Raw genomic sequence first — 26,916 nt, 5'->3', positions numbered from 1 at the left:
TATTCTAAAGTTCACTGTCGAGCTCTTGAAAGGTGCATTGCCTGAGTTGGGGAATTGGGACTGGGCCCTAGGAACACAGTGCGCTCACAGGTTCCCATTTAAGCAAAGGAAATCTCCATCATCAACAGGGAATAAACAGGGAATAAACCTCGCACGATTCTGATCTATGTCAGGAACTTTCTCCTGTGTCAAGCAATCTATTATCTAGCCTGTCTGGACCAACACGATCTTTTAGTGATCACACATTCTTTGTAAGACCTGATTACTGCCACTCGACAGTAGAACGCCACTGTCAACTTCGCTAGCTTATTCAGCCGTTCCAAAATAAGGGAGCTCAGGTGTTTTTGCTGAATCCAACAAAGGAAATAATAAATAAAAGGTAAAAAAAACCCGAGGCCTTCTATGGGATTACTCTGTCTCTCCAGATTTAGGAGGCAACACTGTCACATTTGGAAGGAATTCAGGTGAAGCTAAGTCTGCCTCCCTGGACTCTATCTACCAAAGCGTCATGGCCCATAGAGATGAAACACACATCGAAAGCCGGAGGATCCAGACAGCGTGCAGGAAGATGCAGGGGTCCATTCGGAAGGTCTCCAAAACATGATCTGAATTTCTGGGAAGAATGGAGGAGGTAGAAAGCAGAGTTAATGTGCTGGAAGAGGAAGCCTCTACCCATAAAGAGATGACAGTGTGGCTGGAGAAGCAAATGATAGACACTTGCTGGAAATTGGAGGAATTCCAAAATTGTATGAGACGCAATAATTTGAGGATCTTGAGCATTCCAGAAGGGGCAGAGGGGGGAAATATTCTAAAGTTCACTGTCGAGCTCTTGAAAGGTGCAGTGCCTGAGTTGGGGAATTGGGACTGGGCCCTAAGAATACAGCGCGCTCACAGGTTCCCATTTAAGCAAAGGAAATCTCCATCATCAACAGAGAATAAACCTAGCACTATTCTGATCTATGTCGGGAACTTTCTCCTGCGTCAAGCAATCTATGATCTAGCCTGTCGACGAACACGATCTTTTAGTGATCACACACTCATTGTAAAACCCGATTACTGCCACTCGACAGTAGAACGCCGCTGTCAACTTCACCAGCTTATTCAGCCGTTCCAAAATAAGGGAGCTCATGTGTTTTTGCTGAATCCGGCAAAGCACAAACTAATCTGGAGGGAAATCCCTCATTTTTTTCGTCAGAGGTTCTAGCTAAAGAATTTCTGCAATCCCTTGAGTAAAAACTATATGTAGCTTGAAGGGAATTCAACTGTATTGCAGGCTTTCTTCTGGGTCTTTTTTTTTCTTTTGCTCTGATATTTTTTTCTCTTGTAATTTTGTTTTCCTCTTCCTGGCTATCAGGGGCAATAGTCATTTTATCACTTCTGTCCTCTTTTTTCTCTCTTTGGGTCAGGGCGGGTACACAGGACTGGACCTGTTAGGTCTAGCCGTCAGTGAAGGGTGGTGGGGGTCAAGAGAAGATGGGAGGGAAGGGGTTTGGGGCGCAGCAAAGGTTAAACTGTTTCTTTTTAAATACATGTCATGATGTTTGCATATGTTCAAGAAAGATTGAGATGATTTCTATGATTATTGGCAATTTAATGCACTTAATGTTGAGAAGTGTGGCTCAATGGTTAGAGCGGCAGACCCTGATGCAGAGGTCTAGCCCGGGACCAGGGTTCAATTCCCCGCCTCGGCGGGTCTTGAGCTAAAAAATTCCACGGACCTGATAATTCCCGCCACGGTGCCTATTCCAATCATGGAGTCCCACTCTGCAACTCTGGGCAATAGCTTGCTTAATCTCCACAACGGCCCCCACAACGCTAAGGATGCCTGGCCTCCACCTTGGGGGTGCCCAGGAGTGGACACGTCACAGGGAAAGCCAGGATGGGTTCCACAGCGGTATTCGTACAAGCGCCTTGAGACCCTTGCGGGTGAGTAGTGCGCTATACAAGTATCAATTTACATTTACATTTTTAATGGAGAAATTCGGTACTGTTTATCAATATAGGGATGATGGCTAAAATTTATATATGCTCATTAAATATCTGTGGCATCAATGATAAATAAAGGGTCATGCTGGCTAAGAGTCTTTGCTATATGCAGGCTGATAAGGTTTGTCTGCAAGGGACTCACATACCTTGGAACAAGCGCTGGTGGTTAAGGGACTTAGGTTTCGATGTGTTGGCATGCACTCGGCAGGGTACAACTACAAGGGGGGTCACAATCCTGGCAAGATATGGCCTGGGTCAGTGCAAGAGAGTTAAGGAAGATAAACTGGGACGTTGGGTCATAGTGGAATACATATTCCCAGGTAATACCGACCCTATTACAATTTGTTCTATCTATGAGTCGAATTTAGATGACTCTGATGTGCTGGATTATCTAAGCATTGAATTTGCCCTCTGGCTGCGGCCCCTGATCCTCTGTGTAGATTTTAATATTCATCTAGACAGTGCTTTTATATATAAATGCTGACATTCTATATCAGGGGAGGAAGTAGGGGTCTTCAAAGCCGTACAGGGTTTGGTGAGAGAACAAGAGTTGATAGATAGTTGGCACAAATACAGGTCACCCGATCCAGGTTTTACTTTATTTTCGGCTCCCCATAATAAATTAGTCTGGCTGGACTATTTTTGTTATCTCTGATCAACAAGTCAAGATAGCTAAGGTGGAAAGGTATCCAAAAGTCATTTCCGATCACAGTCCTTTAGTAATTGAAATCTTATTGACCGGTGCTATCAGGATGCAAATGCCCTGGACCTTTGAAAGAAAACTTCTGGGTGATTAATCGTATTGGGATCATATAACCAATTGGATTGCCGAATTCTTTTCCATTAATAAAGGCTCATCCTCTGACACAATGGTTTGGGATACTTTCAATTCGAGGGGACCTTGAGAATTGGTTTGATCAGGTAAAAATTGCGGAGCGGCAGCTTATGTTGAAAATACGTAAAGGGCTTAATATTGAGGAATCTCAACAGGAAATTCTAATTATCAAATCCAAAATACATCAACATCTTGGTTCAGAGCTGGCAGCTCAATACAAACTTTACAGGGCCAAATTATATGAGCTAGGGGAAAATACTGGGCGGGTTCTGGCAAAACACCTTCGATAACGAGAGGTAACTAACAGAATTGTTCAAATTAAAGATCATCTAGATCGAATTCAGGAATCCCCAGTATTACATGTATTTAAAAATTATAATGAGCAACTGTATACTGAGGGAGGGACCTCAGTAGATAGGGGAATTATTAATGGACTTTTTAAAATATCTAGAAACGAAGGAGATCTCATATGAACAAAATAAAGTAATCGTGTCCCCGATTACCGGGGAGGAATTAGAAATAGCTTTAACCTCTTTAGCCCTTGGTAAGGCTACTGGCCCCGATTGAATCCCCCTGGAGTTTTATAAGGCTCTTGCAAAAACAATTCAACAGGAGATGCTGCAAATGTTTTAATTGGCCTAAAGGGGATATCCCCCCCGAATCTTGGCAGGAGACAGCCATATTGGTGTTTAAAAAAAAAGGGGGAAACCTGAGTTATTGCCAGTATCGTTCCGACCAATCTCACTTATAAATTGCAATAGTAAAATCTATTCTAAAATACGTGCATCTAGAAAAGGCAAGATCATCACTCCTCTGGTCTCACTCCGCCAGCATGGGTTCATCCACGGCAGGGACACAACTGACCATAACTTCCGAGTTATAGCCCACCTTGATTGGGCACGGACCACAGAATCACTGCTCGGAGTAATCCTGTTGGACGCCGAGAAAGCATTCAACAGGGTCTCCTGGTGGTATCTATTGCCTGTCCTGAAGTGGAAGGGATTCTGTGGGGTGTTCATTCAGGTAATTAGGGCATTATATTTCTCGCCAATAGCAGTAATTCACATTTCCGGGCAGGACTCAAGGGAGTTTATTATTAGCAGAGTAACAAGGCAGGGCTGCCCGTGTTCCCCTCTGCTCTTCGCCCTTTATATTGACCCCTTTTCATGAAAATTAGAGCTGGACATTACATCTAGGCGGTGAGCATCCATGATACTGATTACAGAGCATTAGCGTACGCAGGCGACATTTCGGTGCTATCTATCGATGTTGTCTCAGCAGTCCCAGAGGTAAAACAATTAGCGAAACAGTTTGGAACCCTGTCAGGCTACATATTAAATATTGATAAAACACAAATCCTCAGCTCTGGAACAGCACAAACTGCTGATCTCCCGATTGTCCAAGAGGCAACTTGCCTTGGGGTTAGGATCACAGTGACTGTAGACCAGATTCCAGATATGAATATTACTCCAATAGTGGATAATGTAAGCCAGAAACTGGAAAGGCTAGATCCTCTTCACCTTTCCTTATGTGGTTGAAGCAATGTTATTAATATTTCGGTTCTCTCGAAATTCTTGTACATTTTCAGGACAATTCCTCTTGAAATTTCTGCATCCTCTTTAGCAAGGATTGATAGGATCTGTCAGAGATTCCTTTAGGGATACCGTAAATCAAGAAGAGCACCCAAATTCATATTCCTTCCAAAATAATGGGTTGGCTGAGCACTCGCCAGTTCTTCCCTGGATTATTGGGCAACTATCTTACAACATATGGGTATCCCATTAGTTGGAGATAATGCTGAAATCACAGAGGAAAATAGACCAACGACATATGAAATAGGGCTGGGCGCTGAAGCTAAGGGGTGTCTGGTCAGGTTCTTAGAACCCAGTTATTAGAAAAAAACTAAATTCAAAATACTGAACGCAGAATATAGGATCTGGGGACAGGTACGGCGGAAAATGAAGCTCTCAAAGCTGAATGCATTTACTCCATTTATGGCTCCAAGCTTACTTCCGCCAATATTTCAGGACCAAGATGGGGGAGAAAACGAATTGGCACCCTAGGAGAATTGTACAGTTAGGGTTAGCTCTTATCATTTTTAAATCTGCAGGATAAAATTGGGGAGGATAAAAGTTTTTTTTTTAAGTATCTGCAGATGCTGAGTTTTATGGGTCGTAGTGAGAATAGGATAAATGTGACATCTGAAAGGATTTCTTTGGTGGAGCTATTGAGGGGTAAGTCTGGGATTTGGGAAGATTAATCAAATTGTAATTCCGATCTCCCCGGACAATATAAAAGCCCAGAATAGGAAATGGAAAAAGAGGCTTGGAAGGGAGGGTATTTATATTGAGGATTCACTGGAGCTGGCAGATTAGGTGATTATAACTGGGAGTCTTAGAAGTCAACATTTTATGTCTGTGCTTGGTCTATATTATACGCCAGCAAAGGTTTCTAAATGAGCTTGAGGAAGAGGATGAAAAAGTAATAGATGTGGCTTAGTTGCTGCTGATACTTTACCCATGTTTTATTGTTGCCCAAAAGTTTTAACTACCCTTACAATTTTAACTTGGGGTTATTAGATGACATCGAGTCAAATAAAAGAACTAGGGCAGAGATAGGTTTGTTGTTTATTGCAATGGCCGTTGCCCATACATGTGTTACTTCCCAATGGATAAGTTTCTCCCACTTGATGTTCAGGATGCTGGCTATTTATAATATAGAATCTGCAGTATATACGTTAAGAGGTCAACAGAAAAGGGAGTTAGGGCCAAAAATATGGGCCCCCATCAGAAATTTGGTTCATTAGATCAGTTATTTATTGCACCAGCACACTATCAATTGTAACTTAAGAGGTAAATAGAGCTGCTATATACTTGTGAATGAAATCTGGCTTTATCCCCTTTTTTCTCAGTCAGAAGTTTGGTTAATTAGATTAACCTATTGAATGCACAGGCACTTTCTTTCTTATATTGTTGAATATAACTGAAGAGGTAAAACAAGCTGCTATTCTTTTTTTTTCCATCTCTTATATATTTGTGAATGAAATCTTGGTTGTCTCTCTTTTTATTCCTTTCCCAATCCAAAGCTCGAGTAATAAGGTCATCCTATTTACTGCACAGGCACTTTTCTCCTATATTATCAAAAGTATTCTATGAGGTAAACCGTGCTGCTATTTTTAGATATATTTGTGGGAACCATCCTTTACGAAGCAACTTTTACCACACAGTGCCTTTACAACGCAGGTTTTTCAACGCAAGTCATTACAACGAATTGCGCTGGGGGGCGCTCTAGGATAGGTAATAGTTTAATTTACTATCCAACATCTTCCCTACTATCCACGGGGACTGGAGTTGGAATAGTAAATTAAACTATTCACTATCCAGCACCCCCAAACGCAAGTCGTTGTAACGACTTGCGTTGAAAAACCTGAGTTGTAAAACCATGCGTGGTAAAAGCATGCGTTGTAACAACGTACATCCTATATTTGTGATTGAATTTTGTCTCCAATTTTCTTTCGTGCCATGCTTGTGATGTGGTATATTGTATGTATTAAAAAGTTGTCATGTCATGTATTATTTGTGGTCTTTTGATTTTCTGCAAATACCAATTTAAAAAAATTAGTTCTTCATATCATAATTCGATATGTTCAGGTGATAGCTGATTTTACAGTAATTGTTTCCAGGTTTTGAGAGATGTTCAGCAGAGGTTTTGCAGAGGACCATTGTAGAGGCTATCTGAGTGAAGCAGAGAATCATTGAGGGGATTCCTACAGACTCAGAGCAGTTGAGGACGAATAAAGCTTTCTGCATTGTAGAAGCTTTCCTCTATAGGCGATCTATGGATTTATTATAACTAGAATAATTAAGGGAACCATATATCACAACTAAGTTCCAAGTCTATTTTCTAGTCGAGCAATGCCTATTGGTAAGAACCTTGATAACAATGTTGCAGCATGTCATGCAGAGAGACGATTAAGTGAATCCGTTTCCCAAGCCGACATATGTAACACATTTAGGATTTTTTGTGTGTTTGTTTTTACCAAAATGCTGTTCTGTTTTTTGTTTTTTTATTAATAAATATAAGATATTTTGTAAATAATCTGTGCCTTAACCCGTTGGCTGCTTCCGCTTTTTTGCGGCAGTGCGGCCGTTTTAAAAACGGGAGCGTCGGCCATTGGCCGACAGCAGCACCAGCGAGGTAGTGCTGCCGTCGGCCAATGGCCGACGGCAGCAGCCAACGGGTTAAAGGCCCGATTGTGTTTTGAAATCTGATCATCCAAAGAATGAAGGTATAGAGCTGCTTCTAATGATTTGTTTATCTTGACACCATTTCTATGTGCCATGCAATTTTAATGTAAAACTATTTTACTAATATAGCTTGGATGTCATGAGCTATGCGTTATTTGAATAAGTTTATTTCACTCAGTGAGTACTAAATACAATTTAATTGGTTCATTCATCTTGATTGGAATTAAAACATGATGTTCCTATTTTTGCCTTTAAAGCCATTTTCGAAGCAAGCTGTAGATCATGTACAAACACACCTAGCAAAGAAACAAGTGCCACCTACGCTTTTTCAGGTAAAATCAAATTATTACATTTTAATGTCCTATCACTTCGGTGTTCTGTATCAAAAGGTTTGAAGTGGAGACTGTTTATATGGATGATGAGTTAAAATAATAAGATAGCTCTTTGAAGGAAAACGATGTATATTTGTTTTTTAAATGCAATATATGAAAAGTGGTACAATTCTTGGTAAAAACTGCCCCATCACGGATTAAAGTAATTGGTGAACACAGTAAGCAATGTTTGCGAGGGACTAACAAATATGTGCTGCTACCAGTTCCAATTTAATTATGTTGCGTCTAGGAAATGACCAACCGAGTCCATGAATACTTTGAAGAGTTTTTGCTGCATTCCAGAACTGCCTAAGGCTCAGACACAGATGTGCAAACATAACAATGTTAATTGAAAAGCTTTAAACAACTTACTCTTTTCAGAGGAAGCCTGTGAGAGAAACATTGAGAAAGTACCCAGCTTAAATTGGTTGTTCAGACCAAGAAGAAATCGAATTTTCATGGGATTAACAGGATTTGAAAGCCCACCAGGCTTTTCTACAGTTTGGTAGGCATAGTTTACTGTCCTTTACAAATAGGATAATGTATTTAAAAGCCCTGTGGAGGAAGGTGCCTTCCCAGAGCTAGAGGGGGGGTGTGCATAGCCACCTGTTTCCCATCCCTCTTTGTCCCTTTCTACCTCAGTCACTGGTGCCAGACATGATAAAATATATACCTTTATAAGTGCATAAGTACAGAATATTTACTTTCTATTATGTATATAGCAGAATCCCTTCTGAATAAAGCACGTGCAGATTGGGTGCTTTCTTTAGAAACATCACCTTCACACATCTGTGCAATGCTTTCTTTATTTGGCCCAGTGAGTTGATATGTGATTACAGTTTCCTGCTCAAACATTTTTCGCCTCTTCTATAACGGGAAGAAGAGTGACATTTGGAAATAATGTTTGCGACTTGAATCTTGAAATAATGAGCTTGGCTGTGTCCCTGCATTTCGTTAGTTTTGAATCACCTACCACAGAATTCTCTGCAAGCGAATTCACAAAGGCTGCTCTGATGGTGTAAGATGTTAATTCTGATGTAGTTTGATGGGGTGTTCACCAAGCAGCTGTTTATGATGAATGGAGCTAACCTGGGAAGGGGAACCACCACTGGGCTTCCAGGACAATCATTGCCTGTGTGAATGATTCTGAAGTAGGTTCATTATATTCACGTCTTTTAATGCGAATGACCTGAAAAACAATTTATTCAGTGTTTGCTCTCACACAGGGGTATGAAACATGAATCCAAAAGGGCCAGATTGATGCTACATTTTCAAAATAGCCACCTAAAATTAAGGTGCATACAACTAATTAGATGGGACTAAGTTACTCTTCTTAACATTCTAATATTCTATGCATTTCCAACTAGATATAATGCTTGACAGAGGTGTCAGAAAAGTTATTTATGTTTTTCAGCTATGTTTCTCGTTCTGACTGGACTCATTTAATAGAATGTGTAGGAACAAGTTCCTTTTTTGAATACTATTTCAGCTTGGTTTTAGCATCTATTTTAAACCCTTATGAGTATATTACGTGATGTAATACAGAATAGCTATAACTACTTGAGAATAAATCCGTGTTTAGGAAATGCCTTCCAGGAGCACTAAGAGAGAGGAATGAGGCTGAAGGCTTAATATTTTTTTACGCATGATAAGAAGTACTTTATTCCTTAAAATATGTGGTTACATACTTTCTGCTTCCTCGGCCGCTAATTAAATCTTTAATTTCTTAATCTCTATAATCAGATATATCTTCTGGTTGCAGATATGGTACAATTAATGTGGAATATGTACTGTGAAAATTAGCTTGTGAATGAGCAGCTTGTCTTTTCTTTGCAAAATATAAAGGTTTTGATACGAGTTGGACAGATCAGTATCCCTAGGTGGGATACGGCTCCATCTAGGTTTACAAGGCCCTGGGAATAGGCTGCATCCCTGATCCCCTGTCCAACTCTTCTAAGACATAGACAGTTCTTTTTTTTTGTGCTCGATTACGAGTCGCAAATAGCGAGTCGCAATTTACTATGTACAACAGTGTCAGAGACACTGAGTGCGGTTCCCAGTGGGGTCGTAAAGTGCGAGATTCATTAATATTAATGAGGCACTCGCATTTTGTGACCCCATTGGGAATGGCTGGACCTCCCAGGGATGGTGGGCTGCTGGGCTCAGCAGACCACCATGTCTGGGACTGCTTTTAAATAAAACAGCTCCTCTGTGACTTCCAATATCCTTACAATGTCCGAAAGGGAAACTTACACATATTACCTTTTCCCTTGGTTAGTAATGCTGTTGGGGGGTTCTTAGTGGTGGCTGCTAAACTACAAAATGGACTGCTTAATAAATCTGATTGATATGCGATTTAATACATTGAATGAATTTCGGTCTTGATTATGCATTTTTGAGGATAGAATGCTGTTAAATTGTACTGAATGGTTTAATTGTCATGGTTTATAATGAACTGTATGGAGTTTTTTCATTATTCCAATACATTAAGTATAGTTTTTTGGGTCTGTGTCAGACTCAAATGAACATTTTACTTGACTTGAGCTGAAGCATAATCTGCCACCCAGTCCCTTGTGATCTGAAAGGATGAATTTGCAGTTCAGATGAGATCCTTGTTAAGGATGATCTCCATTATAGTAATCAATATGTTTGTGGAATTCAGTCCATCTGCCAAAATAAAAAAATAGACCATACCAATTCAGAATTACACTCAAAAATGTTTTACTTATTCACTAAATTGATCAATGTCTTTGATTGTTGCTTTAAATGCTCCTCAATCCTAAAATGACCTTGTGTGAATTTGCGATAGAAAGACATTAGCATAACATAACTGTCGCAATAGTGTCAAGTTTCCATTTGTTGGCAAATGTCAGGGGTTTAGAAAAATATATATAATATAGCCCCACCCTGCTGGTTATTCAAGACTTTCTTTTAAGCAATTCATTTGGTAAAGTGATAAGAGAAAGGCTATAAATGATCATATTTGGTTAATGAATATTAATTAATTTATCAAACTGTTAATACTGCTTGTTTTTCCTTTTAGCCATATATTGAAGAAATATCTGATAGTCTCCGAGGAAAAATATTCGACCAATTTATAGAAAGGTATGAAAACACACTCCTGATGAAGCAGTATTATTTGAATTCGGTTTACAAAATGTTGTTTGGGTTTTTCAAATTCTTGCTTTACTGTGGCTGCAAAATAGAGACACTGTAGGGAGAGAGAGTTCTGTATTTCCGTAGAGGACACTTGGTTTGATTGTCTCCAGTATATCCTGTTTCCTATTATCAGCAGGCTGGGTGGAATTATGAGATTGTTGATCCAGTCAGCATGCTTGGAATGCTAGCACTATCTCCTGTTCTCTAGGTTCAGCGATAGGGACACACAGAAATGAGAGGGACATCAAGCCTTGGTTGGGTGGGATTAGACGCACAGGCATGGTAGATTACAGAAATGTCTATTATCATACCATATATAAAGTTGTTTCACACTGTATCCACTGAGAGCCACTAGTGTGAACAGAACTTGTTAACCAATGTTGCTACATCACAAAGGAATTCCATGTTGCTGTTGCCTGCATCCTTGAGAGCCTGTCAGAGTTGTGATGGAAAGCAGGCTACTGGAGAGGAGGAAAGGAAAGGCACACAGTGTTGGGTGTGAGTGGCAGGAGGCTATGCACTATTATTTTTTTAACTTGGAGCAGGGAGGAGAATCCATGTTATGTACGGCCGCTCCATTAATTCTATATATAATACATGGTTGCCTGGAATGCTTTTAAGAAAAACATGTCTCTAATATTCTTATTGCAGGCAACTTGTGTGAAGTCTCTAGTTGAGGTAAAAGGCAGCTGACAGCTGGTAATTGCAGCTGCAGTTTAACTAATAAGAGAAAATAAAAACTGCTTTACCTTCTTATGGTATGTTTTTTTTTTTTAAAACAACAGTGATGAGCAGAAAGAAGATATTTATGACGTTAATTTTTTATACATTAACTGTCCGTGTAGGAAAAAAAGCTCTACCTTTTCCTACACATTTTGAGCCAAATTAGTTTTAATATGAATTACATTAAGCTGATTCTAATATGTTTTCTGACTCCAGTGATTCATATAACGAGTTATTAAGCTAAAGAGCTAAATCCGTGCTTCAGGCACTAGGTAGGACACATTCTTCAAAATGCTTTGTAATCTACGAACTTGAGAGATACATTTCTTAACATGTGGGAAACAGTGCTTAATTTATAAATAAACAAGTTCCAGGGCCCAAGTTATTGCTCAGGAGGCATCTGCAGCTTTCACTATTGACTGGCAACACCACCACTGCCACAGGCCAGTGTAAACGTTTCCTACTAAACTTGACGCTTCTATAAATGGGGCAATTTGGAATATTTCAGGCCACTAAAAACAGAGAGGATGGCATCTATGTGGTAAAAGCAGTGACGTATCAAGGTGGGGGTGGCAAACACAGGGACCACCACGGGTGACAAAAGGTCTTGCTACACCACTGGGTGAAATAAGTTTTTAATATGTATTCAACCCCTTTGCTGCTATGCCTTCTCCCCCCCCCTCCCTTCCCCCCACAGTGCTAAGCCTATTTTTGGCTATTTGGGGTAGTTCGCGCTTAGGCCCTTGTAACCTTTGGACCAGATAAGGTACCCACACCAAATGTGCATCCTTTTCTTCCAACATCACAGGGAGTCTTAAGGTAACCAGGGTTTGTAGATTCCCCTGGAGGGGACCCAGAAATTACACAGTTTCTGCATTTTACTGGGACATAGCCTATTGTTGCTATTTTTTGTGCTTTCAACCTTCTTCCAGTTAATGGTGGAAATGTGTATGAAAGCAATAATGGATCCTGGAAAGCTAGACATTTTAGAAAGATAGACAAAACTAAAAAATTCTGATTTCAGCAAGGGGTCAGTTGAATATAGGAAACATTTTAAATTAGTTGAAAAAAACAACCATTTGTGCCAATGTTTTCACCTGTAACTTCTTCTAATTATGACAGCTGTTTCAAAGCAATACACTATTACATCCGCTGGATGTTTCTTGTTGTGGGGATATATAGGACTTGTAGGTTCAGCAAGAACCCGACGAACCCAGAGCCAATAACTGAGCAGCATCTGAGCAATGTTTTTTTATTATATACCGGGTATATAGCAAATAATTTGGGAAAATATATACATGGAAAAATCGGTATGAAAGACACCTATGTCTTTCTGAAATTAGAACAAAATATAGAGTTTAGAAACAGTAGATATTTGCACATTTCCAAAATTATAAGTACCCATACTAGCATGAGAATTATAGGACAGTTTTCAAAGTGACTTCTTTTTTACACATTGTCTTTCATATGGAAGGCAGAATAGCATCGAAAGTCAATAGGTAATAACAGTTGTTCTACAATACTGTGTTATCCTAAGTCTTCTGATAAAAAGGATACCTCACTTATGTGCGTAGGCCCAGTGCCCGGGACAGGAAACGGCTCAAAACGCAACGTGGACACACTTTATTTTTACAGTGAAAATTGACCCTTTTTTTTGCAAAGTGCCTAGCTGTAGATTTTAACCCTAGCTCTGCCGGCAACTAGATAAACCTAGCAAACCTATACATTTTTTAAAAACTAGACACACAGGGGAATCCAGGATGGGGTGACTTGTCTGGTTATCTGGTGATAGATAATTTTGATGTCGCCTCAATAGGTTTTGGGCCCTTGCCTGTCGTGGGTACTTGACACACCCACACAAGTGAGGTACCATTTTTCTCGGAAGACTTTGGGGTGGGTGGAATTTTGTGGATCCACGCAGATTCCAGAACTTTCCACCACAGAAATATGTTGTTTTTAAGACATTTTGAGGTTTGCAAGGGGTTCTGGGTAACAGAGCCTGGTGAGAGCCAGACAAGTCACCCCATCCTGGATTACTCTGGGTGTTTAGTTTTCAAAAATGTATAGGGTTGCAATATTTCCCTAGGTGCCGGCAGAGCTAGGGTTCAGAATCTACAGCTAGGCACTTTGCAAAAACAGGGTCAGTTTTCACTGAGAAAATCTGGGGTGTCCACGTTGCGTTTTGGGCCATTTTCTGACGCGGGCACAAGGCCTACCCACATAAGTGAGTTACCATTTTTCTCAGGAGACTTTGGGGAATGTGGGGTGGGTGGAATTTTGTGGATCCACGCAGATCCCAGAACTTTCCACCACAGAAATGTGAGGATAACTTTTTTTTGTTAACTAATTTTGAGGTTTGCAAGGGATTCTGGGTAACAGAACCTGGTGAGAGCGAGACAAGTCACCCCATCCTGGATTCCCCTGGGTGTCTAGTCTTCTAGGTTTCCCTAGGTGCCGGCAGGGCTAGAGTTCAGAATCTACAGCTTTGCAAAAACAGGGTCAGTTTTCACTGAGTAAATGTGATGTGTCCACGTATGCAGTATGGCGCTCCTTGCTTAGATGTAAATAAATTTGTGAGGAGCAGCTTAGGACACCCCGAATGTTAATTATCCCTATAAATTCATTAGTCTATTTTCAATCTCTGGCTTACGTTCTTGTTTTGTTGGCTTTGCATTTGTTGACAGTTTTGTATTCCAGGTTGGTTTAGGTTTGTGTTAGTTGAAGGGTATCGCAAAGTGTGGTGGTGCATTTTTCACTAGATTAATTTTGGAAGCCTTAAGCGTTGCACAGAGTCTTAGTATTCTTTGCAGCTAAATTCTGTAAGAAACAGCAATGAACGGTAGAACTACCTACACAATGTTTGACGTCCTGTCAGTCTTAACAGTTCCCTGTAGGTTGAATGTCACTTGAACAGGATAAATGATGTTTTTCATTACATTCTGACTCTCTTTTTTCTTGTTTTTTACAGTGACAAGTTTACTAGGTATTGTCAGTGGAAGAATGTGGAGCTGAACATTCATGTGAGCAAGTTACAAAAAATATATATTGTATTTATGCCAGTGTATGGGTTTGTTGCTTACATGTTTAATGTTACTAATAATAATGCAGCAATATTATTGATTTTGCCTAAGAGAAGAATCTCCTTCATTGAATTCTTTCTGAAAAGCGGTCCTTGTCATTTTGAAACCCCCCCTGCCATCGGACCTCACTAAAAAGCAGTACAACATGACAAAGCTGTGGACATTACGCTGGGACTGCTTAACACGTGCCCTACAACAGTTCCATATTCATTCTGCATTTCGTTGTGTCCTCAAACACACACTTATTCTGTTATCTGGGTATTTCCTTGAGTATTTTATGGGTGTGTTCTGTGCAGTCCTAGCGCCTGAAGACTTTTAGGTGACAGTGCACTCGCTAAGTGATCCACTCACTCAAGTCATCGATGCAAACTACAATTGCGCAGACACACACTATAACTTTTGCTAGGTTTGTCTTGATTTTTTCTTGGCATCTTTGGGTTTTGGCTCTTCCACTGAAGTGACCACTCAGGTCTGCAGCAAAAGTTGTTGTACACATTGCCTATGACCACAGGGAGGACTATGGCGCCTGCTCCTTTACATCCATCTCATCAACTACCTTCACCCAGTAGCTCAAGAACATAGGTGTTTTCTGGGTTATTTGATGCAGAGAAAGAGTACTAGGACTTTCATAAGTTGACTCTCATTGAGATAGTTCTGCCCAACTCCTGCAGGCAAACTTTAGTCCTCAATTTACTTCCCTTGATGATGCCATTCCTTTACTGGATATGTGGCCCATGCTAGCCTCTAGTTAAAGATTGGGGCATACTTTATTGCACATAAGGACACAAGGTCTCAACTATGTAACAGGTAGATGAGTCCAAGTAGTCCAAGTATTGGTCCCTTCCCTTGGCTGAGGGTATATCTGAACTTGTATTAAGGGGCTGCTCTGTATCTGCAGATACTGCCAATTTGAAGACTTTGGCAAAATATCAGAAACCCACAAAACTAAAGCACTCAAATCATTGCTGCATGAGCCATCTAAAAATGTGAGTACAACACCCAGATAAAACTTAGCAGAGACTGAATGAATGTAGTAGAAATCACTTTAGAATGGTTGATTTCAGTTGAAATATGGGCAAATACAGCCATTTTCTATGGGTCACGGTTAGTCCTGCCATCTTTGGTGTGGTTTTCCCCCAACTTTTTGTCTTCAGACCACCTGTTTTTGCTGACTTCGTTTGTGTTGGCCGTAGGACTCTGCACATTTTACCACTGCTAACCAGTGCTAAAAGTGCTTGTACTCTCCCCTTAAAACATGTTATATTGGCTTATACCCTCTTGGCATATATAATTTACTTGTTCATCTCTAGTAAAGTGGCACAAAATTTTCCCTCGGCCTGTAAATCAAATTCTGCTAGTGGGTCTGCAGCATTGATTGTGCCACCCACTTAAGCAGCCCTTCAATACGGTCTTAGGCCTGCCATTGCAGCCTGTGTGTGCCATATCGACCTCTCAAAGAAAACCTTTTGCCAGGCCCAAACCTTCCTTTTTAATCTAAATTAGTCACCCCTAGGGTAGACCCTGAACAGCCCAAAAGGCAGGGTACTATTCATTAAAAAAGTAGGTAATGTACTTTTAAATTTTGCATGTCCTGGCAGTAAAAAACTCTTGCATTACTTTTTCGCTACTGCAAGGCCTACCTCCCCCATAGGATAACATCAGAGTTACCTTATTTCATTTTATTGGTGCAATTTCCAAATGGGGATAATTATTTCATGTTTTGTGTATCTGGAATCACAATTTAAAATCCTAACTTATGGTGAAGTCAGCTATTAAATTGCAATTCTGAAAAAGCCACTTTTAGAAAGTTGCCATTTTCTTGCAATGGTCATTTGGTGCCTGCATCTTGTCTCTGGGTCACATGAGTGGGAGTGAGTGACAGTTGAGCTGTGTGTATTCCTCCTAAACAGCCACATATATTGGGGAACTTGGTGTGACTGAATGGGCCATTACTGGCAGGATGGGTGGGAGGTTCTGGGCCCCGCTCCACTTACACTTGAATAGGCTGTGTCCTGTCTCCACACAAAAGGCTACATGCCCCCTGTAGTTAGTTTGGAGTGAAGGCCAGGCAGGTAGGGCATCTGTGCATGTCAAAGGTATGCCCCTAGAAGCTTCTACCCAATTCAAAGGTACAATTGTGTATACATACTCGACCTCAGACACCAAATCTTCTATACACTTCTGGACCTGTGGCTACTCTGCCAGGAAGAATGACTGCTGTGCTACAGAAATGACTGCCCATCTGCTGGACTGCTGCTCTGAAGGACTGCTGCAATTCTGTGCTGACCTGCTGCCCTCTTGCCTGGGTGAGAAGGAATGGACCTTTATCTCTTGAACCCAAACCCAGAGTGACACCAAGGATTAGTTGGCTGCCCTCCTGATTTGAAGCCTCAGGGACACAGCAGGATTCTAACACCCTTGCACCTCCACCTGGACTGAGCCTTTAGTGAAGCTACCCTGCCGGGTGGTGCCACCCTAGTCCTGGACCCTTGGAAATATGCGTAAGGTGCTCTGCCAGTGTTTGTGGATCCAGCGGAACTGACATATCTTCTCTGCTGTGCAGCACAAACCAGAGCAGACCCAACTCATCACCACTGATGTCTGGATTGGACCCATCACAAAGACCCACATTACATTGCAACTCATCAGAACCTCAGCATATGCCCTCCCATCCCTCTTTGACGGCAACCTCAACAGCAATGCTAGACTCCGCATCGCAACCCCAGAGCTCCTCAGAACTGACACATCATCTCTACTGTGTGACACATCCTTGATGCAGGACTAAGCATCACAAGCCATCATCAACAGGATTCTCGATGATGATGCAGGACCTCGCATCACAACCTCGCTGCATCACTGTGGCTGCCTGACAGAGCTTTGACTCAAACCCTTGCAAATCTCTGGAAACCAGGATGTAAGGTACTTTGTTCAGCAGGTTTAACTGGGTCCCTGCAGCTGGCCTGTGCTTTATGGTGTTCAACCTGAACTTGTGACTTTGTCCCGGTCTGGTGTGACTAAAATCTTTAAAATTGCATATCTCTTTTTCTACTGATTCAATTTGTGTTGCTTTGGTTTTGTTTTATTTCTTAAAGAACATTCTAGTTTTCTCACTATGTGTGGGATCCTTTTTTTGTGCGGTGCTTTAGTTTTATTTCTGTTTGAAGTGTTGCACAAATATGTTATACATTGCCTCTAAGTTAAGTCTGACTGCTGTATGACAAGCTACCAGAGGGTTGAGCACATGTGATTTTAGGGTTTGCTTCTGCCTTACCCAGAGAAGGATTGTGGTTGCTACTTGACCAGGGCTCACACCCCAGTCGACCAACAACCCAATTTCTTACAACCACTGTATCATTTTCTGGGTTGGATTGCAATTGGTGACTAGAAAGAACGTCTCTAAGAGTTTTGCTCGAGTCTGGAATCAAGTTGTCTTTTATATCTATTTAGCATTCAAACTTTTTTACTTTCGCATACAAAAATAACAAAACTTAAAATTGGGAATTTGAAAATTGAATATTAGAAAACAGAAGAGGAAATATGAAAGGGCTAATGTTGTAATGCATAAGGGGACAGTGATGATTGTACTAAAAATGTAACTAACCCCTTATGGCACTGTGAAACTGATAATCCATAGTGAGCCGGTCATATAGTGACATGAATCTCCCTGGCCTTGTTTGAGTTAATAGTAACAATTCTGTTGGTCATGAAAGGCAACTAAATTGGCCTACTTTCAATCTACCTCTTTTTCATGTTGTCATCCTCTGCCCAAAATCGATCCAAAGTAATATTTTAGGGCAGAGAAGTGTCCTGGGGCAGCTGCTTATTGATATTTTTTTTTTCCAGGACCAACACCCTTTTTTCAGGGTCTTGGTAGGCCCTGGTTAATGTGTTGCTTGGTCTATGTGTAGTTGAGGGCTCTAGGCCCACATACTTTGTATATGAGTGAGAGAGACACACACCAACATAGGTTTGGTACTTAGAACTGGCACTCTGGCTCTTTTATTGGAAGGGTCACCTGACCGGTGAAGTCTGTGTTGGATGGGTGTGGGGTGGGTGTATGAACCATCCATCGTGGGAGAGGCTAGTAAAACACTAAACTGTCTCCATCAGGACATACCAGTCTGATTGTAATATTCAAACTAGTTGTATATGTTTTCCCATCAGCATCACTTTTTTTTTACTTTGTTTGTTTTATGAATCTGGACACTTCTGCAATCACTGGACTCGAGAGGTATGTTGTGATTGCCCTGTGGTTTTAGATAGATGAGTCCTTAGAAATTTTGAAAATATATCTACCGGGTCTGTACAAACAACAGAGTTACCATTCATCTTTTGGTCTAGAATTAAATGTATAAAGGTGGATTTCAACTAGTTTCCATCCTTCCTTCAACCAATTGTGTCACGAATACTGAACCTTGCCCGGCAGATAAATCGTCTTTATCCTTGACTTATACTTTTGCTACATGTGTTTATATGTGGGGAAGTGTTGTCACTTCCTAGAAGTACTGCTGGGATCCTCTGTGAACTTCCCTTCCAAAAATGATTTTACTTCACACATTAATTTAATGCCATAAAAATACATTTCTGACTTTGGAGGCTTGAGGCCCCAATAATACACATCTTGTTTTAGGCTGCTTTATAGTTTATAATGTGCCAAATTACTAGATAAACACTTTTTGAAGATCCGAGACAGGAACTCATTATATAAGGGACATTTGTATTATGGGAGTTGAACGGCACGTGCACACTGGCTTTTCCAAAATGTTAGATATTTGGTTCTGTTTGGACTAGATAAAATGTGACAGGTATTTACCTTGAATCAAGTTGGCATGATCTACTTCAAACCTGTGTAGAGTTGTGGAGAAAACTTTTGTACAAATAAGCCAACTAGGTTCAACGCTAGCCATCTTCCATAAAGGTTCTTCCCTGTGTCAGTAGTATCCAGTGACATTTCCTTCTTTTCCTAAAAGGTAGAAAGTACTAAAGCTCAGATAGACCATACAGATAGACAGTTTTGGAACAGATAGATATGTGTGCATCTGGCAAAGATGTTGGAGTCATTGAAAAGGGAAATAAGCAGAGAAATCATAAATATTCAGAAACATGTTAAGTTTTGTATAAGTGACGGCACTCACCTTTTGATCCTCAGTGGCACCACAAGAAGTTATACGCTATGACCTTTGATCCCGCTGCCATCAGAGGAAGTGATGTCATTTAAACTTTGCTTACAGTGAAAGCATAGGTACACAAATATAAACAGTGCAAAATTAATAACAATTTGTAGAATCAATTCTATTTCAGATGGCTTGATTCCTTTGGAGTGTCTAAAGTTTATAACAATGGAGTACCTATTACTCTGTTGCAGTAAACCTGTCGGTCTTCCCACATCTAAAGGCAGGCAGACCGAGAGTTTTGGGAAGAGGATACTCCATCTCCGTTGCAATTCAGTACCCTCTCCGTCAAACTCTAAATCAGTCCCAAAGGCTCAAACTTCCCAATACAGCTTTCCCATATGCCATATTGTTCTTAAAAGCCCGGTGGGGCATTCTCATGCCCAGATATTAACTTGAATTCCCAGGGGAGGCTTCCCATCAGTAGGTTACTTCTCTAATATTCAGTGCAGCCTGTGCATGCCTGGAGTTGGCTTTAAATACTCCTTATGCAGATTAATGCATTGAATGCCAAGAGTAGCCTCCGCTTGCAGAAAAGTGTCCTCAGTTGCTTAATACAACGTCCTTATGTGGGTATGTCTCATATTCATGTAGAAGGCTCACTAAGTACAGATATAACCCTCATTTGTAAGCTACATGCAGAATCATTTTTTCTTTGCCCAGTGTAGCATCCATGTATGCAGCCTTAGAAATCCCAGTACTGCTTCCTCACTGTGAAGCGATAACTGTAATTGCTTTTTGCAGGCTGACTAGGCATAGACATGACCTAAAATGCCAGAGAGCTTGACATTCTTGTCAAAGGATGCATGATGACAACACTAACACTATTACTTCAACCTCAATTTCTTTAATACATTTTGCTGACAGTTAGAAAAGTTCAACAAAAGCAGTATGAAAGATCCTCTGCTTATATGCGCTTGGTTTCAAAACCTATGTGATGTTATCTTAAATATAGGATGAATTCTCCTTCAAAAACATCTTGAAACACCCAGCAGAACTTTTGCATCTTCTGCAGAGCACAGTGGCGTCACTAGGGTTGGTGTCACCCAGTGCGGGTAACTCATGGTGTCACCCCCTCACAACTTACCCCATTAACCCATGATGCCCCTCAGATACCCTTACACATCTCCCTCGTCAGAGCCGAACGCTCAAGTTTACCAGTTCAATGTGTGAAGGTCATTCAGGCCAGGTGCATTCTGCTACTTGTAATCACGCGTTTATAACAGAATGAAGAAGACTGCAAGAACAAGAATGCAAAACAAAAGCTCAGACTTTGGGGAATTCTCAGGTTTGCATCAGATCGTACGCAACCTAAGTAACCTGGGGAGAAGTGAACTTGCAGTTACAGAGACTAATGGCAGTGCCACTGGAATTATCTGATTTCTGTGTAAATGTGGGTTTACCGCACTTGCCACATAATTCACTGCCGGATGCAATAAATGCATATTTCACCAAGAAATGTGCTTCTAGTTCACATGGATCAAACTTCACTACAGGAGAGTAACACACATGCTGCTACACAGTAGGGGCTGCATACAAAGGCGCACTGGTCTCCTTTTAGTTGCAAATTGCTATGTTCATGTGCCAAACTGGTAATTTTTAGGTGAGACGCCTACGTGGCCGTACCGTGTGTGTCGCTCTAGGCCACTATTATGCCAAATGTCCCTTTTCTTGCCGCATAATTCAGTCGTCATTCCTATGGGGACAGAGGAGATTTCACGACAGGCAGCCGGGGCAGTCCCAGCCATGTCAGGTGTGACATGCGACCTCTTCTGCCCCGTCTCTGGCGGGCTGCCGGGGGAACCTGTCTGCTGGGAAGCCTCGCCGTTCCCCTGGGGTCACCAGGCCATCCCCTGGATCCATCTTTCCAAGGCCCTGGCGCATCTCCCTGCGTCTGAGGGGGTGCATTAGAAGGAGGCGCTGGTTGCCCGAGGGTCCTTCAACGGGTCCAGGGAGCCCCTCTAGCGCCCACTCGCAGGGGCTATCTTGCCAAAGCTCTAGCACCAAACACTCTTCCCTTCCTCTCCCGTCTCCTACTTTCATTACCAATTGCTTCCCTCTACTCTCCTTTTTTCTACTCCACTAAATCTTTCTCCCTTCGCTCTCAGCACTTCTCCATTTCATTTATTTTGCCTTTTCACTCCAGGCCTCTTTTACTTGCTTTGCCATCTACCCTCTCCTATGTTCAATTTAGTTCCTTTCAAACCCTTCTCTTCCGGTCTTCCTCATCGCTGGGTCTTACTTAACTTTTCTTTCCTTTTTCCTTTCCCTTACCCTTCCTTCTCTCCCTCATCAATCTTTTACCCTTAGCTCTCTAGACTACTATTGGTATCAACTCTTTTTTAATGCATTTTTGACCCCCACCCCCCTTGGCTGTGCGCGCAGATGAAGGCTCTGCGCCAAGAAGTGACTTCTCATTGCAAATGTATAATTCAATTTAACTCTTCGCCGTCTCCTCCTGTGAGCTGATATTTCTAGGTCTCTTGTCTTGACATTTCTCCCCGAGAGTCTGTCTCTCCCCCCCCCCCCCACTTGGCTGATCCCTTCGCCCCCCTCCGTCCCACGTTCTGTCCTTCAACACTCTCGCACCGCTGCCATGCGCCTCAGATGTCCCAACCCATACAAGTCACACACGCATTTTTGTACACGTAACGTTTGTTTCGAACTCTGAATGTCAATAACAGGGTGCATGGTTCAACATCTCAAGGGTGAAACGCCAAGTCAGTCCCGCTGGATTTTAAACATGCCACTTAGACACTCTGGACATTGGTGCCATAATTCCATTAACCCACTGCGCCACCTGGAGGGTTGCAACTTTGGGCTGAGGTGCTTATGGAACACAAGGATATTGGGTATGCAATAGTGGAACTATTGTGGATAATTTCAGTACAGTTAATGAGCTTGTCTGTGGGAGCAAGAGGCGAGAGAGACAACCCTCCATAATAAAGAAAACAAGGGAAGCCTCAGGCTCTATGTGGGCATAACAAATGCCCAGCATAAACCCACTCCTACCCAGCAAGAAGGGGAGGAAGGGCAAAGATGAGGCGAAAACACAGAAGAAAAAGTAACTTACAGGCTGGGGCATTCTCTTCTGGACTCCAGATGTGAAGGAAAGCAGTGGTGGCTGGTGATATTTGAAAGTGGTGAGGCGTAAACTTTCTGTTGGAGTGCACAGCGTCGAGCGAGCAAGACAGTACATCGTAAGGGGAGTTCAGGGGAGAACATTTTGAAAAAAGGGTGGGTAAATGGTGCATTTTCAAGCAAGTGTGTGAAGCAAGAAGGTTAATAAAGAAGTTGTGAAAGTGCAGTTATTACATTAATAAAGGGACATGTATACCAGAAAACTGAAGGCTTTTTCCTAATTTATATTCTCGCTCCTAACGTGACAGCGAGCCTTTGCCAACTCCTGTGTTTCAGTCTTGCTTCCATTCACCTACTCCACATGCAGTGAGGTAGGCATAATGTGCAAAGTAGGTGCTAAACTCGGCCTACTGGATATATTGCTGAACAATTCTCAAGAAAGTCTACGAAAGCTCCACCCGAACAACGTTCAACTAAGGCTAAAAGTCTTTTTAAGCATGTCAACAATGGTTACGCATGAGAAACAGACTACGCCTTTCCCGCTCACAAAATATTCTGGCCCATCGTTCACCTTTTAAATAATCGCTTTGCAGTGGTGTAGCCTGGATATCAATGGCCCTAACGCAAGCAAGGAAAATAGGCCCTTGCCCTGAGTTGGTAACAAAAAATACAGACATATTTGGGGTACAATCGGCCCCATATAATATGAACTCAGCTGTCACTGCACTCTCTGCACTAGTGTTCCTGCATATGGGTCTCTAAGTTCTTTATTCTACCAGTATTTCCTTCGCAGCTCCCTTCCTTCCTTCTACTGTCTCCTCTCTGAATCTGTACCCTCTTCTGTCTCTCCTTGGTACCAGGCCCGGCTCCAGGAATTTTTATTTGGGTGGGCCAAGGGCGCATTCGGGTGGGCCACTGCGGGCCCAATTTGTCGCTTTTGGAGGTAGCCTACAAACCCTGATTACATCATATGTACTTGCAAAAAGGCAGCATGATACAATGGATTGCGTCTGTGTGTACACAGAGCATGTGGAGAGTTATTTGAAAGTAAGACCAAGGTTTGGACCTAACTGCAAACCCTCGAATTCCGGCTGGCCAGGCAGTAAGAGCAATGTCTGGACCTAACTGCAAACCCTCAAATTCCAGCAGGCCAGGCTTCAACACAAGTACATGAATGCTAAGCATATTATAAAGCGTTCAAGATTAAGGAAGTCCCTATTACTAAACGAAAGCCTTCACACCAGTGCCCCTCATCGCTCTAAACCACTTCCCCCTCATGACCTCCTCCTCGGATTCCCTCATTGCCATCCTCCAACATTACCCTTCATCTCTCCGTAGCCTCTTCGCCTCATGACCGCCTCCTCAGATTCCCTCCCTACCACCCTCCACCAGTGCCCCTCATCTCTCCGTATCTCCTCCCCCATGACCTCCACCTCATACTCCCTCCCTGCCACCCTCCACCATGGCACCTCATCACTCCAAAGCCCCTCCCCCACATGACCTCCTCCTCGTATTTACTCACTGCCACCCTCCACCAGTGCCCCTCATCGCTCCACAGCCCCTCCCTCATGACCTCCTCCTCAGACTCCCTCCCTACCACCTTCCACCAGTGCCCCTCATCACTCCGAAGCCCCTCCCCATGACCTCCTCCTCAGACTCCCTCACAAACAACCTTTACCAGTGCCCCTCATCTCGCCGTAGCTCCAACCCCATTACCTCCTCCTCAGATTTTCTCATTGCCACCCTCCACCAGTGCCGCTCAGCGCTCCATAGCCCCTCCCCCCATGATGTCCCCCTCGGATTCCCTCATAGCCATCCTCCAACAGTGCCCATCATCTCTCCGTAGCCCCTCTCTCATATGCATTTTATTTGTTGTCTAGCGCTACTCGTAGTGTAGGGTGTCACAGTACTTTACATCACGCACACATTATGCAGAGACAATAAATCACACAAGCATGTAAATCAGCCTATAGGGAATGTCACATAAACTAATGAGGATTACCAGGTGTAGGAATCACATGTCATCCATACTGTTGGGCAATATGTTTTAAGAGGGTAAGGTCTGGAGAAGCACAAACACAGGATTTAAAGCATACCCCAGTGGTTGGGGGTTGGCTTTATTGATTAGAATGTACAATGCCCATACAAACTCTTTATTGCAACATTAGAACTATGAAAGACTGGGAAAATGTGAACTAACTAGCAATACCAAAAAAAATATCAAATTATACTATTCAGGTTTGAATGCAGGTCTTTGATGATAGTCCATAGATTACTGTCCTATGTTAGGATTGTAACTTCTGAACTGCAAGTAATCAAAGGATCTCTGTGACAAAGGCAGTGACCCCCCAGCTATCCACGTTAACTACTGTTTTACTGCATATAAAAACTACAAACAGACAAAAGATTGCTCTCCAGCAGGATCATTAATCCCCAGAGTTATCTTGACATTTTAATAGTTGTCCTGCCTCATTGGTTGAACAAGTCATGATAATGATACTAAAGATTTAAACAAACGATTTAAATAAAATATACACGGCACACAAAGTATGTCTTGTTCACAGATGAAAAAAACGCAACAATAGCCACACATTCTCTTACCTGCTCCTTACAAACTGTGTCAGAGCCCAATCTGATGAGCAGCTCAAGGGGTCAGGAAAATGAACCCGCATAAACAAGCTCCTCTTCACCAGCGCTGACATCACACATACAGAATATACATTGTCAATAAATCATATGTGTGAACATCACCATAAAACAGTGAGGGTTACAAGAATGACATATCCACGCAGCAGGACGGTACACAAATCCAGTGCCAACGAAAGGATCTGTCCCCTTTGCATTGCCCCTATTGTACCTGCACGAGTGGGCGGGGACACAGCCCACCTTTCTAATAGGAGATGCAGATTCGTGATTGGGGGTGCGAACCCAGGCCCATTCATGCAACTCCTGAAGAAAGAAGGAAAATAACGTTCAGAGAACGTTTTAAATTGCAGTGGCCATTTTCTGTTGGCTTTGCTGGTGTCACTGCCAGGGCCAAGGTTCATATTTGGGTGGGCCAAGCTCATGTTTGGGTGGGCCTGGCCCACCCGGCCCACCCTCTAGAACCGGGCCTGCTTGGTACTAATCTCGTCCCCTATTTCTGGCATCTTTCTTTTACACTTGCCTTGCCTGTTTTTACTCGTGCTTGTCTTCTTTCTCGCTCATCAATATCCCTTTCCCTCATTTTTCTATCCTCTTCTACTCTGTCTTTACCCCCTCGTTTCAACCCGTTTCCCACTCTCCTCCCTATTTCCCTTACTCACCTTCCCCTCCCCATGCCCTCCACAAAGAGTAAACACAGACTCATGCCCAAGGCAGGCTCTGTGTTTATAAACTTGGAGCGTGAGGCCACTTACTTACATTTCTATACACAATGCTGGATGAAAGTCGCGCAGCAGCAGTCAGCTCTGGAGGAATTATTCCCGGGAGCCCATCGCCTCTTCCTCCACTCTGCCACTCGCTTTCACTTTGTGTTTGAGGGCAGCGGTCCGGTCGGGCCGCCCCTCCAGCATGGGGCTTCCAGCCGCTCAGCCCTTTCCACGCGGACTCCAGGGTGTAGGGCCAGTGGGCGGGAAGAGGCCTGGGTGGAGAGGGCCCGGAGCTTGGAAGGGAGGTGTGCTGTGTGAACAGTGCAACCGAGAGAGAACATGGGGGTGTCGGATATGAGTCCACGAAGGAATCTCTGGGAAAAGCGAGGGGTGATGTCTGCACGGTACACATAGATAGTAATTCTGGGTGGGAGGGGCTCGGAGTTTCAAGGGCATGGCATCCCTGCGTGGTTAGTGACGCAATGTGCGTCACTGGAGCCCCTGCGTGCGACACTCAATGCCATCATGCATTATGGTTATTGTCTTTCATGTGCCTGCCTATGCATTCTGGTAGTTGGAGTCTTTTTTTGCTCCTATTTAGCTCGTTCGAATAACACACTCATGATAACTACTTGTAGGTGAAAAGCCCAGGATTAGTGGTGCCGTTTAGTGTGATGTTCATACAAGGACGACACTCCTGTGGGAACCCCACAGTGCCTTCACAATCACAACACGCTCTCTTTCCCCAGGGAGGGGAGCCGGGGCAGAGACAGCAGGAGGGTCAGGCCTTGGCGCATGGTTGAAACACCACCAGCACCCCAGCGGAATCGTGCAGGCATGCAAGGGGGAGGCTGTCTCGTGCTTGTATGCAAGGGGGGCTGTCTCGTGCTGGCATGCAAGCGGGGCTGTCTCA

The 26,916-nt window shown here is 42.6% G+C and overlaps 1 protein-coding gene across 2 annotated transcripts in view; it reads left to right on the top strand.

Moving 5' to 3' along the window:
* GRK3 (G protein-coupled receptor kinase 3) overlaps nt 1–26,916 on the top strand; it is a 1,268,751-nt gene that overhangs the window by 794,558 nt on the left and 447,277 nt on the right. For both annotated transcript variants that reach the window (XM_078667331.1, XM_078667330.1), the window contains exons 5-7: nt 7,326–7,400; nt 10,483–10,544; nt 14,290–14,341. In XM_078667331.1, the coding sequence (XP_078523457.1) occupies nt 7,326–7,400; nt 10,483–10,544; nt 14,290–14,341 (189 nt within the window). The remainder of the gene's footprint in view (nt 1–7,325; nt 7,401–10,482; nt 10,545–14,289; nt 14,342–26,916) is intronic.

The sequence above is a fragment of the Lissotriton helveticus genome, chromosome 11 (assembly GCF_964261635.1).
Source record: "Lissotriton helveticus chromosome 11, aLisHel1.1, whole genome shotgun sequence".
NCBI classification, from domain to species: Eukaryota; Metazoa; Chordata; class Amphibia; order Caudata; family Salamandridae; genus Lissotriton; species Lissotriton helveticus.
This window is presented reverse-complemented; position numbering and strand designations above follow the sequence as displayed.